The following is a 16,981-nucleotide window of genomic DNA, read 5'->3' on the forward strand; positions in this document are numbered from 1 at the left end:
ACAAAACCTGCGGAAATTTAAAGATTTCTATTAAACGAGGAGTTAAAACTTTAATTTATGAACCTGCCGAAAGTAATTTTTCCATCTGGATTGGTAGCGCGATACCGGAAGACCCACGAAATATTTTGGGCGCGTGAGTAAGAGAAACAAAAACGTGTAATCATGAAAGGCGTTTATTATATTCTCCATTAATCCCTAGAAAGCCATTGTGCGTAAATGAATCGCTTCTTGCAAATTAGAACCCCTTTATCACAGAAAGGAGACGGGCGAAAGCTCGAAGAAAGATCTATGCCCACGGTTTATGACCGGAGAGAGGTACCAAAATGAATTTGGAGTGACCGTGTGCCGATTTCTTTCCCTCGTCGGGCAGCTTGGGGGACGGGCCCGGTTGGTAGTGATCGGGTCGGCTCTTCGTTTCGGGTGGAGTGTATTCCGGAGCCGAGGAATACAAAGAGATGTCGGCGGGGCTATCGCTCTTGGTGCCCGGTTCGTTGGTCTTGATGGTGGCCCTGAAGCCCCCTTTGTCGGCAACGTACTCCACGATCCTTTCCAGGCCCTCTACTAAAATCGAATATTTGCCCGTCACTGTCCCTTTTCCGTCGGCGCTCTCCTCTCGACTGCTGGTGGAGCCGTTCTCGTCTTTTGCGGTGTAGCTGAACTCGAACGGGGCGAACTCTTCTTTTTCCTCTTTTGAGCTGTACGGGCTGTGAGCGGGAGGTTGATGGGCTAAGGGTTGTCCGCCGGATGTTCCCTGAGAATACAGAAAACCAAGAATTAGTACCCAGTACGTAGCGCGGAATCTATTATTATGTGGTCACTCTTGCGCTACACGTTGCTGGCCTAAAGAAATTTTCAAGACGTGTTAACAGATAAATTGGGGAAGATGTAATAGATGAAAAGTATACTTACCGAAGTTTTCGACTGGTCGAAGTGCAGAGGTACCAATTGAAAGTAGGGCTGGCCGGAAAGCCGTCCGGCTCGAACCACCGCTACCAAAAGAAGAAGTAATGCCAACTGCAAAGGACAAAATCTGTTAGTTGAATAGAGGAAAAAGTTAAGGGAGAGCGGGGCCTTGGCGGGACACTTACCCTGATCATCGTGTCTGAATGCCAACTGCGCTAGAAAGGATTCGTGCCTTTATATACAATGTCGAATCGGGCCGGAAGCTCTTCTGTCACTTCGGGTGGTCCTCGACGCGCACCACTTTCGCTCCGCTGGGCATTTTTTGAGAGGGGTCGAGTGTTGCCGCCTCCGTCGGGAGTGACGGACCAGCCCCGAGCCGTGTTCTAGATTTTTCCAAGCTATTGTCACTCACTCTCCCTTTCGCTCTCTTTTTTAGGTTGCCACTTTTCCTCTGACATCACTTATAAATTCGCCTCCGTATGTTATAAGTTACGACTTGCCGGGGGTCTTTTTTAAAGCTCTTTTTTATCTGATCTGAAACGTGATCTGAGAAATGTCCTTGAGTTCGACACTTTTTTGATTCTCACCCCCTCAATAAGCCGCTCCTAAATGAAAATGTAACCCGAGCTAATCTTAACTAAAGCTTACGCATACGAACACGATAAAACTGACATTCAATACTAGAATGTAAACAACGTAACATCCGTAACGTTACGATTGGAATATCTCTACGTTACGCAAAGTGCGTACGTTTGCATAATTTCAGTTTCATTTTTTAATTTAAATACGACACGGCTAGTAGGAACAGAGAGGTGTAAGGAGTATCTCACACCCTTAAATGCAGCGATATAAGGGTTGCTAGTAAGAACCCTACTTTTAATAAACAACGTATTCATAATTATGGGCCCCGGAATCTTAGAACTTACGAAATACGAGCGTTAATACGAGGGAAACATTTTCGTGTATTGTATATTTGAAAGGAGACGAACCGTGGGTGAAAAGTTCGCTAAATTCTAATTAATTAATTAATTAATGACTGGGTGGAAATAGGAGGAAAACGGAAATCTGAACACGAACGAGTAATGGGTTACGCCCGGTAAATAATTCAATTAGAGGGGGAGGAAGAATGGCGCGTGAGAATCACCTTTTGATGGCCTCCGACCGAGAAACGGGGCCTCACCTCTTCCACTTCACCCGATTTTTTCCGGTTAACAGCCGATTGCTCTCTACACTTAAAAATATGACGAAATCTCGATTTTATTTAACTATAAATAATTCAACAAGTAAAAAAACAACTTTTACTAATGGCGTCATTTTGTTTTTGTAGTGCCACAGAACACAACGACACTAGGAGAGATACTTCTTTTATGTACTTTGCTTAAATCTTGATAGAAACAAGCCCGATGGCACACGCACCCGTTGTTACCTCGAGGTGTGCAATTGTGTATTTAAAATCAGTAACACGAGTTTCTTCCCTTCTATGGCTCGCGTTATGTAATACATCCTGCCAGACAACCGAAAGGGTTCTATTGAATTGACATTAAATCCTTCAGATCCCCCTCAACCGGTTCACAAAACCGTAGAAATTCTTTCGGTAACACCCGCTCCACCCATGTTTTAGGGAAGAAGGGGGTGATGCCGCATACTGTAATATGTATTTTTGCTGGCTTATTTAATTTAAAATAGGAAATAAAGCGTTAAGGAGAACGCTAAAACGTCCCCGAAGCAGAATTTATTCCTCTTTTTTTGTATCGCCGTCTCGATGGTATGTAAATTCGAGACGCCCGCAAGTATGCAAATTAGGAGGCACGATACTCGTGAATCATGTAAATGTAATTAGTTAGAAGAGTTAGCAAGGATAAATCTATAAAAATGAACGAGGAAAATAAAGATTTTAGTTCATTACAGTGACATTGATATATCTGCGTGAGGTGAAGCCATGTTGTTACACCATCATTCTTCTTCCATGTTAAGAGCGCTTGGCGACAATTGCAAAGGTGTAGCGAGAAACCGAGGCATTGGCTTTCTTCATTAATCGTACCTTCTTTCTCTGATGGTATAAACTAGGATTCACCTGGGGTCGAGTAACAAATGTAATAGTGCGAAATACTTTATAACAATTAAAGAATAATCAAATTCATTTACGGTAACAGAGAATAACCGCGCTGCTATTATAGTAATAAATTGAGTTTATTACTATAATAGTAAGAAATTGCTATATACAGTAGTAACAAATCACTGCGACTGATAATGCTGGGGTAAGGAAACTCTCTTATAGTAACGAACAGAAAATAATACTAATCATACGCTACCACGGTAACAAAGCGCAACTGTAGTGACAAAATGGAAAAAAGAGTTTGCTTTAGTAGCAATTCTAGAAAAGAAAATTGTTACTATAGTAGTAAAATTTACTATAGTAACAAATCAAGGATAACAAATTGATGTTATAGTAACAACACCGAGGTGTCAAAGTTATTAAGTGATAATAACAAAATTGCTATTGAATTAACGAGTCAAGCGTAACGAAAGTGTTACAGTAAAATTCTAGAGCAACAAAACTCTCTTAAAGTAACAAACGAGTGATCGTAATACTCGAATGCTATCGTAGGAAATCGAGAGTAAGAAATGTGAAGTAGGAGAGGGTGGAAAGTGAGGCTATGGTAACGAGTGGGCTGTCGAGAGCGTTACGGAACAAGTTCGACCTAGAAATTACTTCTAAAGGGTAAAAAAAAGATCTGTTGGTAGCAAAAAGTGAAAGAAAAAACAGGACGTTCGTTTGTCGATCCGTAATCGTCGCGGGGCAGAGATCCTCTTGGCAACATCTGTCATGTTGTCGCTTCTCGAAGACAAGGGTCGAGAATGGATTTGACCCACTTCGTCGAGCGCTCCAAATTCCCCTATCGACCGGTTCTTCTTCCTTTTAAGGATATGATAAATCGCCATTAATAAATAGGCGGTTTGAGGGAGGTTAATTAATAATAAACAACATTCCTCCGCAAATATCATCGAGGTCGCGTGCGATCGTCCTCGCGCCACGATACCATCGATCGTTACTCTTCGTTACGCGTTAAGTGTCGCGATACCATCAACCGCTAAATGATTTTTTAATGTTTCGAAGTGTGAGGCTGCTTTAGTATTAAATTGGGGTCTACAACACGTGAAAAGGAAGCAATAAAACTCCAAAAAGAAAAAACTAAGCAGGGCGTAACAAAAAAGTTATTAATTCTGCAGCAAGAATTAAAAGTGAGAAAAAGCTGTTACGAAGACACAAGAAGCGTAACAAAAGCGTTATTACAGTTGTAAATGCAAAGTAACAAAATGGTTATGGTAATATAGGGTAAAACAAGACCGAAAGGCATTTGTTACCGTAATAGTACTTAATTTTGTCACGTTCTCGGCTTAACAGAAATAAGTTACGATGTTACTGCTTCTTGCTACGTTTTACAGCTGTAACATAATTTTTGTTACTATAATAGCGTTGTATGACATACGTAACATTCGTCAAATATCGTTACTCTACAGTAACGATTGCTGCTATGTTAACAGAAGAGTTACTCATTTTAAACCGTTAATTACTCAAGTAACGTGATTTTCACGTGTTACGCATCGTTAATGCTTTAGATACGTGATGATAGCGGATAATCAAATGTTACTGTATTAACAAAATGCAGGCACGTGTAGAGAATACGTAACTCGCGCTGTTTACAGCTTCAACTAGTTTTTTTCTTTTTTTTTGCGAAGACCTTTGATGGCCTTCATTAATACGTTACGTTAATGACAAATATTGATCTATTGCACGATCGATCAAGCTACTATCGATCGATTAATGGCTGATTGATTCAAGATGGACGAGGCGCTATATCTATACAAGGTCCCAATACTTCTAAGGCACTACATGTTCCTGAAGAGTCAATTGATCAGGGTAGAAAAGCCCAAAACTGGAAGGAGTGCCTACTTACAACTGATGTTCACCTTCGTACTCTGGGGTTACGTCATAGAAACGACTAATTTAAAATTACGAATTATGCCCTGGCTGTCCGAATTGGTAGGAACCAGGGAGGGCATATCCATAGTCGCTTCGGGCAATGAAAACGTGGCCGAGATGTACAAGACCCTGATGACCATTTACTTCTTAAACGGGGCCCTAATGGTTACGTACAACAATCTGCACCATGCAGACGTAACGTTCATAAAGCTATGGAACCAGATGCATTCCACCTGCAAGAATGAGTTCATAATTAGCAGGTTGCAAGTTTGGATACTCTTCGCGGGGTTCCCCCTTACGATTTTTGGGCTAGTAGGGCCAGTTTGCCAACGTTTACTGACTTCTTTCGGAGAGTTCAGGAGGAAGGTGGGCCTGCTGGTAGCCCTTTATGCCTCTGTAATCATGCCGTTCGGATTCATCAACAATACGATGATTCACGTGCTCTCTCTTCTGTACTTTTTGGCCATTACCAGCCGATTGAAGCACTTGCTGCAAGAACTAACCGATGAGGTGAAGGCACTCGGGGCCAACTTGGATTTGATTAATTTGGAAGCGATCCATCGACGTCATTTTGATCTGTCCACCATGATTAGGATGGCGGATAAACACTTAGCGTGTTACATATTCGTCATCTATGCCTCATTCATCCCCACCATGTGCATGGTGCTCTACCATTACCTCTTCCTAGCCACAGATATTTGCTCCTTCCTCATCATGACCACATTTATCGTCATGATATTCGGAACGTTCATGATCGTGATGCTAACTTTGGCAACTACTTCGACAGTGGTGAGTGCCAGATTCGCACTTAATTTATCTGACCTTAAAATAACCCTAACGCAATTTTATAGGCTAAACAACCCTACCACTATTTGTACGGGGCCATCCTATTTGCGGACCCGCCCCCACACACCACAAATCAGGTAAGTAGACACTCGAGTAATTTAAGTTAATCCGACAGAATTTACTCAATTACCCGACGTCACGACTTGCTTATAATGGCAACTGATTCGAATTTTCATTGTTAAACCAATGTGCGCCACCTCGCGTACGTAATTGAAACTAACGGGTTAATTGACTGTATGAGTTAATGTAGATGATTACGAGGATTTGAGATGTTATAGTGCCACCAATGGGACCACGAAATTAACAGAATTTTGTCTTTCAGGCGATGATCTTTATGGATCAACTGGAAAAACCCAATGGATACACGTGTTTAGATCTGTTTGTATTCAGTAAAAAGTCCATTTTGAGCGTGAGTAATCCTGATCTATTTCATTTTCTGTCATTTCATTTATTAAAATGTAAACGTTTGTTCACAGATCCTCAGCACTTTCACCACTTACTTCATTCTATACATGCAGCTACAATCGTGAGGCATCCACATGCTCTTGAGACCTCAAAGCAACGTAGTGACCACGAACACGCGCACACCCCTTAGACAAGGGGTAAACTTCACTTTACTTCTACTCAACTTTCTTGAGAAAACTCAGTAAAGTGAGTTCCTTGAGGTACACAAAATCCTAAGTGTGTAATGGTGTCTAAGATTTGAATCATATTTTGGATTGTAAAATTCAGGGCTGTTGAGTCGCGTAAAAATCTACCGACTCCAACTCCGACTTTTCTTTATCATCCGACTCCGACTAAAACACCAAAACTCCACGACTCCGACTCCACAGCCCTGGTAAAATTACAATTTACACACATTGTTGTATCTAAAAGATTTTGCAGTGTCATTATTCGTATACAAGTATCATAAAAGTTAATTGAATAAATCTTGCAAGTAGTTTAGCACATCTGTGTGTCGATACTGTATTCAGATTACATTTACTCTACACACTGATGACATTTATCAGTATTGCCACCATTTGGTATGTGTATGTTGGAACACTTATGAGAATAATATGCAAGTCGAATTTGGTCTTTGTACACAGTTGGCAATAACTGTACGGTCCAATTACAGATTTAAAGGCAATTAAGCATTACAGAGGATCCTCTGTACTGCTCAATCCTTGTCTTTGGTAGTAATTAATTATCTAAACTGCAACTTATGTCATATATTGGGATTAAATTATTCAAAAGCACTTTTTTGCTAAAATCTTTACAGAATATGCAAATTTCAATTTAAATGAGTGAAACATGAATTAAATTTGTATCTCTGTAAAGGTAATTGCACACTTGGCAAATGCTCAGAGCAGACGTAGACAAAAAATCCATCCATAATTTAAGTTACTGATGGATTTTTCCTATCTGTCCACTGTTCAAGTGTGTACTCTAACAATGGATGGTGAAAAAAACTACGTTTGCACATTAAGATAAAATTAATTTATATTTGTGTAATTCAAATGTAAGTTAATGTACAGGTATAATTTTAGACACTAGAGCCAAATGTTTCATGAGTGTGCTATGGTGCTATATTCTTTAGTGATTAATGGGCAAGACATGAGTGGTTACAACTGTCACCATGGGTTAAAAAATTAAATTAGACTGGATGACGTTTATCGTAACAGGTCATACGAGGATGCCGGAAAGGTGCAAGCGTATGGAAAAACCGGATGTTACATACCAAATTACACAATACTAATCAATAATTAATTGGAATGTGCAACTTTATTTATGAAGATATAGTAGAAAAATATACAAAAATCAACTTCAATCCCAAATTTACAAATTTCCTACTGTCCGAAACAGTATCTGTTCCAATTTTGTTGGAAACTGTCATCGTCTGTTAACTGTACAGTTTTTTTCACATATAAAAACTCAACGGAAACCAAACCTATTTTGATTTTTTTGTTATTATTATAATATATATATAATTTTTTTAAAAAGCGTCGTGACACAGAGTTAAGCAAAGTGGTAAAAACCGGTACGGGGTTAAAAAAAAGATTCGTCGTCCGCCCGAGCTCGCCGGAGAACGGTTCCGGGAGACGTTAACTTCGTTTTGATTTTGGACTGGCGGTTGAACTCACCACGGTTCGAGAGCGCAGGTCTTTCTTTGTGTTTTGATCCACCTCCGGGAGTTCGTTCACATCGTCTTCCGACGCTTTCCTCACTGAAAAATGGGATAAAATGGAACGTTAGTCTTGTTTGCTGTAACGAGACTGCAATTTCCTAATCTTATCCTAAGTTTTGTAACCAGTGATAGATTCTACACATTTCAAATGTGTCTGCGATGTCCTCGTTAGATAAATCTCATGCATTTTTATGAATTACGACACCGAATGAACTCTCTCGCTTCAGTTGCATTTCCATTTTTAGCCAAATTATGTCCCATAAAATTATCTACAAGCTTGCCCATAACAACAATGCAGTAATTACAAATTATAGCATAGAAAAAGAAATGTTTAATGCTAGCAATCTATAAAATAAGAATTTTTAAAAAGTTCAAATTGGTGTGCAGCCCTTCAATATTCTAAAGGAAAGTAATTAAGTAACACGATCATCTTACTGATGTACCGTTTTAGATGATAATTTGTCTGACCTACAAATTAATTATTCTGAGCAGATTTGTCTGTCAGATTCAATTTTCCTGTTTGTCACCTCACTCCTGACTGGTTTGATGAATTCTCATCCCTTTACTTAATACAAACACCTGACTTAACCACACATTTTCATTAGTGGCACATATTTTAAGACCATGCAAATTCTGCCTTTCATAAGTAAAATTAATTCCATAGCTTAGGTCTCCATTTTTGCATTAATGCTTGCATATTCATAATATTTAGTATTTATTTAAATAGGAGCAGCAATCTAATAGTCAGAATCAGCAGTAACATGATTAATGGTAACATAGGAGCAAACATTAATGAAAAAATAGGGACTAAGCCTATTTATACGGATACAGGATGGCCTAAAATTCTGTTAAAAAAGGCATATTTTGTCACGGTAGTTTCATACATGCCTCAGTTAAGTAACTTTTGGCCATCACGCAGGTAACTTCATGCACACCTTTCTCATACGAGATGCAAACATACAAAAACTCCCATTTACATTAAGTAAAAGTTTAACAGGCCAAAAAGTTAAACATAAAATTCTTAAATAATTTCACATGCAAGAAGTACAATGTTAATTTATACAGACACAGAACTCAATTATGCAATGAAATCTGTATATATAAGGTTTTACATGCAGAATTTATTGAAAAATGAATTAATTTCAAGGTTTTGTTAGAAAATTAACTTTGGTGGCAATCGGAGTGTAATTAGTTTCTTCTAAGAGACAGAGCACGAGAATCAAAAGTTTAAGAAAATATTAACTGTTAACCATGCAATCGAGTTACTGAGAATCAAATACTCCAAATGCTTTGAAGTACTTTGATGTGTGTGAAGCATCATAGACACCCAATTCTAACTTCTTAATAGGTAATTTCTTTGGTGGCTAGAAGCAAAATTTCCTAACACCTTAACATTTTAAATTTTAGTTAGTTTTATTCATTTTATAAGGTGTATACATCATTTATTGAATCTTATCAACATCAAAAGTAAGGAAGACATGTGATGAGTCTCACTTACAAAGAAATATATACAAAGTCTTCAAAAATAATCTGTCTTATGTTAATTATTACCTGAAAACAATTTAATATATTTTAAAAGAAAAAAACATTCCAAGTTTTGTACCTGTTTATTACAATCTCTCAATATGTGCATCTCGACATGCATTCAGCCAACAATCATCTTTCCAGACTCGCTGCACTGGCTGTTTCCTCAACTGAATCAAGAATCTGATAACTACATCTTTGAACAAGATGGGAATTTGCCTCATTTACATAGAGATTTGCAAAATTTTAAATCACGTGCTTCTTTGAGAATGAATTGGACACCACAGGCCAAATGATGACCCATTAACGTGCTGGCCACCCAGGTTTCTGGAAAGACTATGTGAAAGACACTGTGTCTATGTGCACCATTGCCCATAGGACAATGAATTTACAGGAGCTGCAGAATCAAATTACAACTGTTTTGGAGAAGTACTGTACAAGGTGGATATGCTGCAGCAAGTATGGGAAGAAATTGATAATCAGCTAGATGAGTGTTGTATGACATGAGGTGCACATATTGAGAGATTGTAACAAGAAAACTTGTAAAGCTTGGAGTATTTTTCTGTCTTGATATATGTTAAATTATTTTCAGGTTATAATTAATATAATTTCAGTGATTTAAAATGGCAACGTTCTTTTTGAAAGATCTTGTATATGATTATAGATGCACATTTCAGGGAATGAATAGTGCTTGTAAGAAGGATAACCATTACGTGAGGCCCAAGCGATATTCAAGCTCACACGTTAAAAATATCATAAAGGTGTCAAATCAAGGGATCAGGCTGATTCTATCGCTCGTAAAAATTGGAAAAAACATCTAAATAAAATTGGAAAATAATAAAATTATTAACCAAGAGAGAAAAAAGTTTTTAAATAACCTTAAAAGGAGATGCAGCGCTGATATCGTGTGTCAGACTCATAAGAATTCAAAACAATTAAATACGAGCAGGAGCTTCAAGGTGAAATTAATTTCCCTTGATCAGATTAAAACACAGTGTCGAATTAAACCTTTGGTAGCCCGAAATGGTCTGTCATCTGCTTGGATACAGGAAACCGACCAATCAAAAGCTAGAGATCTGTGGAAGAGAATCTTTTAAAAACCTGGATCTCGAGGACAAAGGCAGACTTTTTCCCTGCTTCCCCTAGTGAAGTTAATTGTAGAGACTTCTTCCCTTCAAATTACAACTGTTTTGGAGAAGTACTGTCCAGACTTTCCTCAGCTAACAACTACAGTCAACTGTCCAGACTTTTCCCTGCCTCCACGAGTGGACACCATCCAGTTTGAACTTTGGGCTATCACCCTTCGTCACAACCTCCCAGACCATCAAGCATTGACTGACTGCCCCGGGGCCAACTATTTGAACTGTCCAGAGCCCCCAGAAGACAAGACACACTAGATTGTAAGACTTAGTATAAATAAATGGGTTTGTTTGTCACTCTAGCTATTTGCCTCACTTTCCTTTATCCCACATATGATAAGTCCTGACATTTGGATATCACATATCACCAATTCAGCAACCTTCACAATCCAATATTCTGTCCTATAAAGATCATGGACTGGCAGGTAAGAAATGATCCAACCAAACTATAATTTCATACACGTGTAAATTATGCCAGGGTTTTATTCAAATGTGACTGCTTCTTTGGTCTATTTGACTTATTTACTCTAATATAAGATTATTTTTAAAATGTTAATAATGTTTAAAGCATAAAATTAATTAAAGCATTTTAAATTAATACTTATGGGTTACATGATCTAGATTCCAGCATTAATTCAATATCTCTAAACTGATCTTTTTATTCTGCCAAAAGCAAATCTTTATTATTAACTTGCAAAAATGAGAAGAAATTTTTCAAGTTTTATATAATTAATTCACAGACTAAAGTTATAGTAAAATTGTTGTTATTAAATTTGTTAAAAGCAATTACACACAATTTCTTCATGAAGGAGTTTTGAAATCCATCCAAAAACTGATTTCTTTCTTGAAATGTCTGCAAGAATGTGTACTTAACTAGAAAGTAACAACTTCATAATAACTTAAAAGAAAACTTTACAAAGAAATTTATATTCATTTGAGAAAAATCCAATGCAAAGATTCTGTAAATAAAGTTTTACATTGATAATTGGGCAAAATTTTATTTTTAATGTAAAGTAAATCTACAATACTTAAGACAACAGTTTCATTTCTGTTCTGTTGGCATTAAGTAACAAAATATTACAAGTAGTGTCCACAACTTTTCAAATTAAGAAGAAGTGGGTTCTATACAAAAGCAAGAAAACTTCAACTCAATTTCAACAGAGAACTTGAGAACAGGACCACAGTTCAACAGAACTTACATGTGGAGGGAAAACAGAGATACACAATGACACTATAATTAATTGTCTTTGCTTACAGAAAATAAATCCAAATGTTTTAAATTGAAGAGTGTGTCAGAAATTAGTATAATATTTATAATTCAAAACTATGGCACAACAAAAGTTGAACTTACAAGAAGGAGTTTAGTCACACTACCAATCAAATTTGACTATGCAATGAGAGCAGTATCAACAGACCCTTTGCAATTTCTACTTTCAATCAAATTACTTCAGAGTTTCAAGAGTATTTAATGTTAGAAGTTAAGATAGTTGCATAAGAATTTGCTAATCGAACAATGACAAACTTTAATGAATTATAAACTGACTTAAATCTGCAACCTGTTGACACTGTATCTAACTCTGCTATAAAATAAAATATGAATTCTATGGAGTTTAAATATCTGATGAACACATATCTTATCCTACATTATATGTACATGATAAGGAGCAAAACCTTCACAATCCTTTCATAAAATTTGCAGTTATGCATCTGAAAATTGGCTGCATATAATAATCTTGAAACAAACTTGTTATGGACTGTATTCTTGTATTTTATATAATCTTGTTGAATTTATTCTGAAGAACCTGCATGATATTGTAAATGGGACACACAAGTTTAGAGATTTGATTTCGATAAATTCTGCCAAAGTATACAGATTTTATCGCAGTGCCAAGTCGGCAGCATTACTGACCTTTAAATAAAGTTGAGCACATTCATTAAATACAGAAACATCAATTAATACCTTCTGATGGTAAAAATGTAACCAGGCCGTGATGTCTCTGCACCTTTTCTTTGTTATAAATTTTCTAAAGGAGTGAAATTACAATTATCAGTTTCAGTTTTTCTAATTACATGATGCAAATAAATATTTTTTAAAACTAACAAAAATCTCATGTAAAACACTGTCAAATTATTAAAGTTTAAATGTACAAAATAATAATTTTTATTTATATTTCTTCATTTAATGTGTACATTGACTGAATTAATTTGGCATTTACTGCAAATGATGTTTATGCCTCAAACATAATCCCGTAAGATGTGTGTCATAGAAGAAAATGCATCATATTGTGGTGGAACAATGTTAGATACAAATTAAACTTCCACATATTTTGCCATATACACTGAATTACTTGTCCTAAAGTTGTGAAAGTTTTGATATTGTTAGTAGAATCACTGTTAAGACCATATTGGCTGCTTTGCTATCTGATGAAAACCTCTTTCAGGAGATGGTTTCATAGAGATACAAACTAAGTAATTAGTTACAAAGTCTCTAGACTGTATACAGCTCACAATGTCCTAGTAATGTGCGACATGTTGGCTAGCAAATATAATCTGTTTGAACCTCTGAAAACTCTGGGATAAAGTTTTTATCACATTACAAGGCACTCAGTATAATCCACTACTAGTTTTGCAAACAGAACTTGAGAATTCTATATGCCAAGTATGCATTCTCTTTCACAGCATTAGGATAAATATCTCAATGAATATGGTGAATACATGAAAGTATAGTATGTGTAACTAACATTGTCATCACGGCATCCAAGCAGTGAGAGGTCACAGTTTGAAGGTGGTTTAAAACTTACTTTTCAGAGTGTATATCTGTTGATCAACAGATATAAATGCATGGTTGTTAGTGATAAATTCAAACCCTAGCCTTCAAGAGAAGACTATAGGTGTGTGCTGTTTAATGATGAGGATATGCTCTGAGAAATATGTCATTAAATTAAGCAAACACCAGTGTATTTATAATTTATATTATGTATAGCCTATTTGAATAGTAGACTAAATATTTAAGTATATAAATGTAGAAATACCATTATAACCTTATGGGAATTCTTTTGTATATGCAGCCCACTTAAGAACAGGCCAAATATGACATTTAAGTCATACAAAGTTTAAATCATCTGCAAGGTCAAAGTAAGTTCTATTTATTTTAGAAAATTTTGGTAGATAACTGATTACTTGTATTTACAATACATCAAAAACTCTTTTTTCATTTAAATAAAACATATGGGAAAATCTGTTTACTAATTGAGTTGTTTGAATTGAAACTAGTTTTAACATTTATTTCTGATACTAAATGTCATGTGTATCCATTCTGTGTCATTTTGTAATGATTTATATTGTAACAAATTAAAGAAATTCTACTTTTTAGAAGTGTTCTATCATTAAAAAAAACAAACAAAAGAATCATGCAATAAAATCATAGGAAATAAGCAGTTATTGATTAATTGCATTGTTAGAAGAAAAGATTGCATTAATAAATACAAAAAAAACTGCAATTCTTTTAAATAAAATTTCCAACAATTTCATCACTTACTTTCTTCTTTTCTAATTTTCCTTTCCTTCTTTGCAAGAGCCTTCTTTTTGGTGCTGGCCACTTGGGCAGCCTTCTCTCTCATTCTCCTTAAGTGGAAATTAATAAAATTCCACATCATCCAAGCCTGCAGAAGGCACACAGCAACCAGACAGTTTACACTGGAGAATGAGAAGAATGATCCAAACATAAGTCATTCATACTAGAAATAAATTTTAACACAGAAGTGCCTACTTACCGTATGAGTGACGTGTTGAAGTTTCCAGTGGCCACTTCAATCTTCCCCGCAGATTCATTGAGGGCAAGACCATACCAGAATGTCAGAACAGACAGCGTAATGGAGGCAAGTCTCACCAGAACGAATAGTGTGTTCCAAATCATAAATCTGAAACAGATTAAAATTTAGTAAGGAAAAAAAGGGACAAAATCTATTAAATTCCTTTTACGTTCCAATGGAGATTGTATTTGCTTTCATTATAGTTAAATAATTATCAGGATCCTTAGAAATCAGTATAAGTCATAAGGGATTGTCAATAAATCATGTAATGCTATTTTTACCTTTCAACTACCATCCGACCTCCTGTAATGTTCCATAACACATCTGCATACTCATATTATGTAAGACATCATAGATCAACCCTCTTAATTCTATTAAGGAATACAACATAGCACAAAAAATTGAACATTACATTATTTTATTAATTACATATAAAGAAGTGACAAACAGTACAGTTTGTTATGCAACTGTTTGGAAACAAAAATGAATCATTCTGTTACCCAAGGGTTGAGAACCTAGCATAATAATTTTGTAAATATACCCACCCCCTTGTGAAGCAATGTAACAATCATCTGCATACCCATCCATTTATATCTGTGTTAGGTAATTTATGGACAGCCCTCTATTTATAAAGCAAAGAATGATTTAAGCTGTGTCAAATTAAAAAATTAATAAAGTAAATTTTAAAAGACAAGTGAAATAGAACTGCACTATAATGGAATGGATATGCCACTATTATTTGTTTTAGACTATAAACATGAAAATAATTAGAAAAATATTTAATAAATGTATAACTACTCTCAAAATGTATGCAGATTATAACAAACTCTTAACCATTCTGCAGTGATCGACGGATATACCCATCAAGGGCAATTATGTGGCACTGGAAAACGTCATCTATATGAGTAAAAAAATTTTGTGGATATCACCAAAAATAACCACGAAAAAAATTCACATAAAAAAGGAATTATGTGACAATAAAGAAAGATTTCTCTTTACTAGACATGACCATTTAAAAATTTTTTTTTCCAAAATGGAAATGAGAAAAATGTATGGGAAAATTCTTAAAAAATTTCCCACGTTTATTCTTCACTACATAGTGATAGCACCATATCTGACTAACCCTCTCTACAAAGGTTAACTCAAAGTGTGCTATAACTCTTTCAGATCTTCAGTTAAATCATGGAAGTGAGATAGAAATAATGGCAGCACTTCCAGTTTTCAGGAGTGCAATGTTAGACTACTATGATTGGTAGAATATAGATCACCTGTTGTAGACAAAATTGATTCTGATTGGCTATGAATGACACTTTTCTATGCTTAATTAATCCTGTATATGTATGCACTAGATGATAATGTTTAATGTTAGATTATGAGTTGTTTGATTAATATAGATATCTTGTTGCAATAAAAGTTTCAACTTTACACAGTAATTTAGCACAAAATTAAAAGTAAAACAACTATAAAAACACTTAAATTTACAAATGCACCTTTTATTCATTGCTAGAAAGACAATTTGATTCTTTTGCTTTTTAATTGCAGTTTCATGCATCATTCAGAATATGGAATATTAGACAATATCATAAGCAATCACAATATTTCTTAAACGTTCTTACCCATAACTGGCAGCTTTTGATTTTTCGGCAAAATATAACAGTCGAGAGAGATGGAAGATGCATTCGACGACGTAATGCATCGTGGTCAGGCAGATGGCAATTCTCGAAAAGCTTAAAAAAAATTTATTTCAGAATTAGAATTCATGAAACATCAAAAACAATACTTTTCATACTATAATCAATATATAATTTGCATAACATTCTTGAAACCATGTTGGTATTTTTTCCTTTGTTTTCAAACATGATGTAGTGCAATCACTCCACATTTCTCATCATTATATGCATATCAACTGAATAAAAATTAAAGTTATTTGTACACGTTTTGGGCTTAATAATGCCGCCTCCTCAGTCAACTAAAATTAATAAAATATACACAAATCATAAAATGCAATATACACACATCAAAGAGCCATTGCATTATGACCACCTGTTTAATTCAACATAGAACCACCTTTCACCCGCAAAACTACTAACACACATTTTAAATATCAAACTACACATACCTCAAAATCTGAATCACCTTTTTTAAAAAATCTACTTTAAACATTTGTGTCACCAGTGTTATAATTTACACAAATAATTATCTTCACTTATCTAATAAACAATATTTATCAGTATTTGCGTTACTTAATTTAACTCTTAAACACATTTTTTAAGATACCGTCACATGTTGTTCCCCTAAGTACAGTATTGTTCGCACACTTGCACATCTTCCCAACAAGTGTGCGAACAATACTGTACTTAGGGGAACAACACGTGACGGTATGTTAAAAAATGTGCGAGTTAAATTAAGTAATACAAATACTGATAAATACAGGTAACCCTCAGCTTGCGCTGCAGTTCTGTTACTACAAAAGCCAGCACAAATCGAATCAGCGTAAAACAAACCCGTATTTACAGTGAGGTATAGGGTTAGGTTCTACATAAGTGAAAAATAAGCTAATAATTTTGTTTATTAATACAATATAATACAAAATACATATAAATTT

At 35.6% G+C, this 16,981-nt stretch overlaps 3 protein-coding genes across 7 annotated transcripts in view; 1 reads left to right on the plus strand and 2 right to left on the minus strand.

The window, feature by feature from the left end:
* Positions 1–286: 286 nt before the first annotated feature.
* LOC111629469 (pro-resilin-like) lies at positions 287–1,523 on the minus strand. The gene is made up of 3 exons (XM_023373387.1): positions 1,089–1,523; positions 910–1,014; positions 287–751 (listed from the first exon to the last, which is right to left on the minus strand). The coding sequence occupies exons 1-3, from the start codon at positions 1,095–1,097 to the stop codon at positions 287–289; spliced, it is 579 nt and encodes a 192-aa protein (XP_023229155.1). The 5' UTR covers positions 1,098–1,523.
* Positions 1,524–4,860: 3,337 nt separating this feature from the next.
* Positions 4,861–6,548, plus strand: LOC111629443. Of its 3 annotated transcripts, XM_023373344.1 has the most exons (3): positions 4,861–5,677; positions 6,057–6,143; positions 6,211–6,548. In XM_023373344.1, the coding sequence occupies exons 1-3, from the start codon at positions 4,868–4,870 to the stop codon at positions 6,262–6,264; spliced, it is 951 nt and encodes a 316-aa protein (XP_023229112.1). In that variant the 5' UTR covers positions 4,861–4,867; the 3' UTR covers positions 6,265–6,548. The 3 variants fall into 3 exon arrangements, with proteins under 3 accessions (XP_023229112.1, XP_023229110.1, XP_023229113.1); XM_023373342.1 differs by having other exon boundaries at positions 6,057–6,548; XM_023373345.1 differs by lacking the exons at positions 6,057–6,143; positions 6,211–6,548 and adding an exon at positions 5,740–5,878.
* Positions 6,549–7,479: 931 nt separating this feature from the next.
* Positions 7,480–16,981, minus strand: part of LOC111629442 (translocating chain-associated membrane protein 1-like) — a 31,216-nt gene continuing 21,714 nt past the window's right edge. The window contains exons 8-12 of one of the 3 annotated variants that reach the window (XR_002757330.1): positions 15,993–16,103; positions 14,338–14,484; positions 14,103–14,260; positions 12,474–12,588; positions 7,480–7,940 (exon numbers count right to left, since the gene is read on the minus strand). Coding sequence is in view for 1 of the 3 variants with exons in the window: in XM_023373341.1 (XP_023229109.1) it covers positions 7,819–7,940; positions 14,103–14,260; positions 14,338–14,484; positions 15,993–16,103 (538 nt within the window). In the remaining 2 variants the exon portion in view is untranslated. The remainder of the gene's footprint in view (positions 7,941–12,473; positions 12,589–14,102; positions 14,261–14,337; positions 14,485–15,992; positions 16,104–16,981) is intronic. The other 2 variants (XR_002757331.1, XM_023373341.1) reach the window with 2 other exon arrangements.

Source organism: Centruroides sculpturatus, unplaced genomic scaffold, assembly GCF_000671375.1.
Source record: "Centruroides sculpturatus isolate CEXI.00-Female unplaced genomic scaffold, Cexi_2.0 scaffold85, whole genome shotgun sequence".
Taxonomy (NCBI): Eukaryota; Metazoa; Arthropoda; class Arachnida; order Scorpiones; family Buthidae; genus Centruroides; species Centruroides sculpturatus.

Excerpts from the sequence above, each read along its gene's own strand:
- LOC111629443 (XM_023373342.1), top strand. The coding sequence starts at position 4,868 with ATGTTCACCTTCGTACTCTGGGGTTACGTCATAGAAACGACTAATTTA. Across the intron at positions 5,678-6,056 it reads TGGCAACTACTTCGACAGTG|GCGATGATCTTTATGGATCA; the intron begins GTGAGTGCCAGA and ends TTTGTCTTTCAG.
- LOC111629469 (XM_023373387.1), bottom strand. Across the intron at positions 752-909 it reads TCGACCAGTCGAAAACTTCG|GGAACATCCGGCGGACAACC; the intron begins GTAAGTATACTT and ends CTGTATTCTCAG.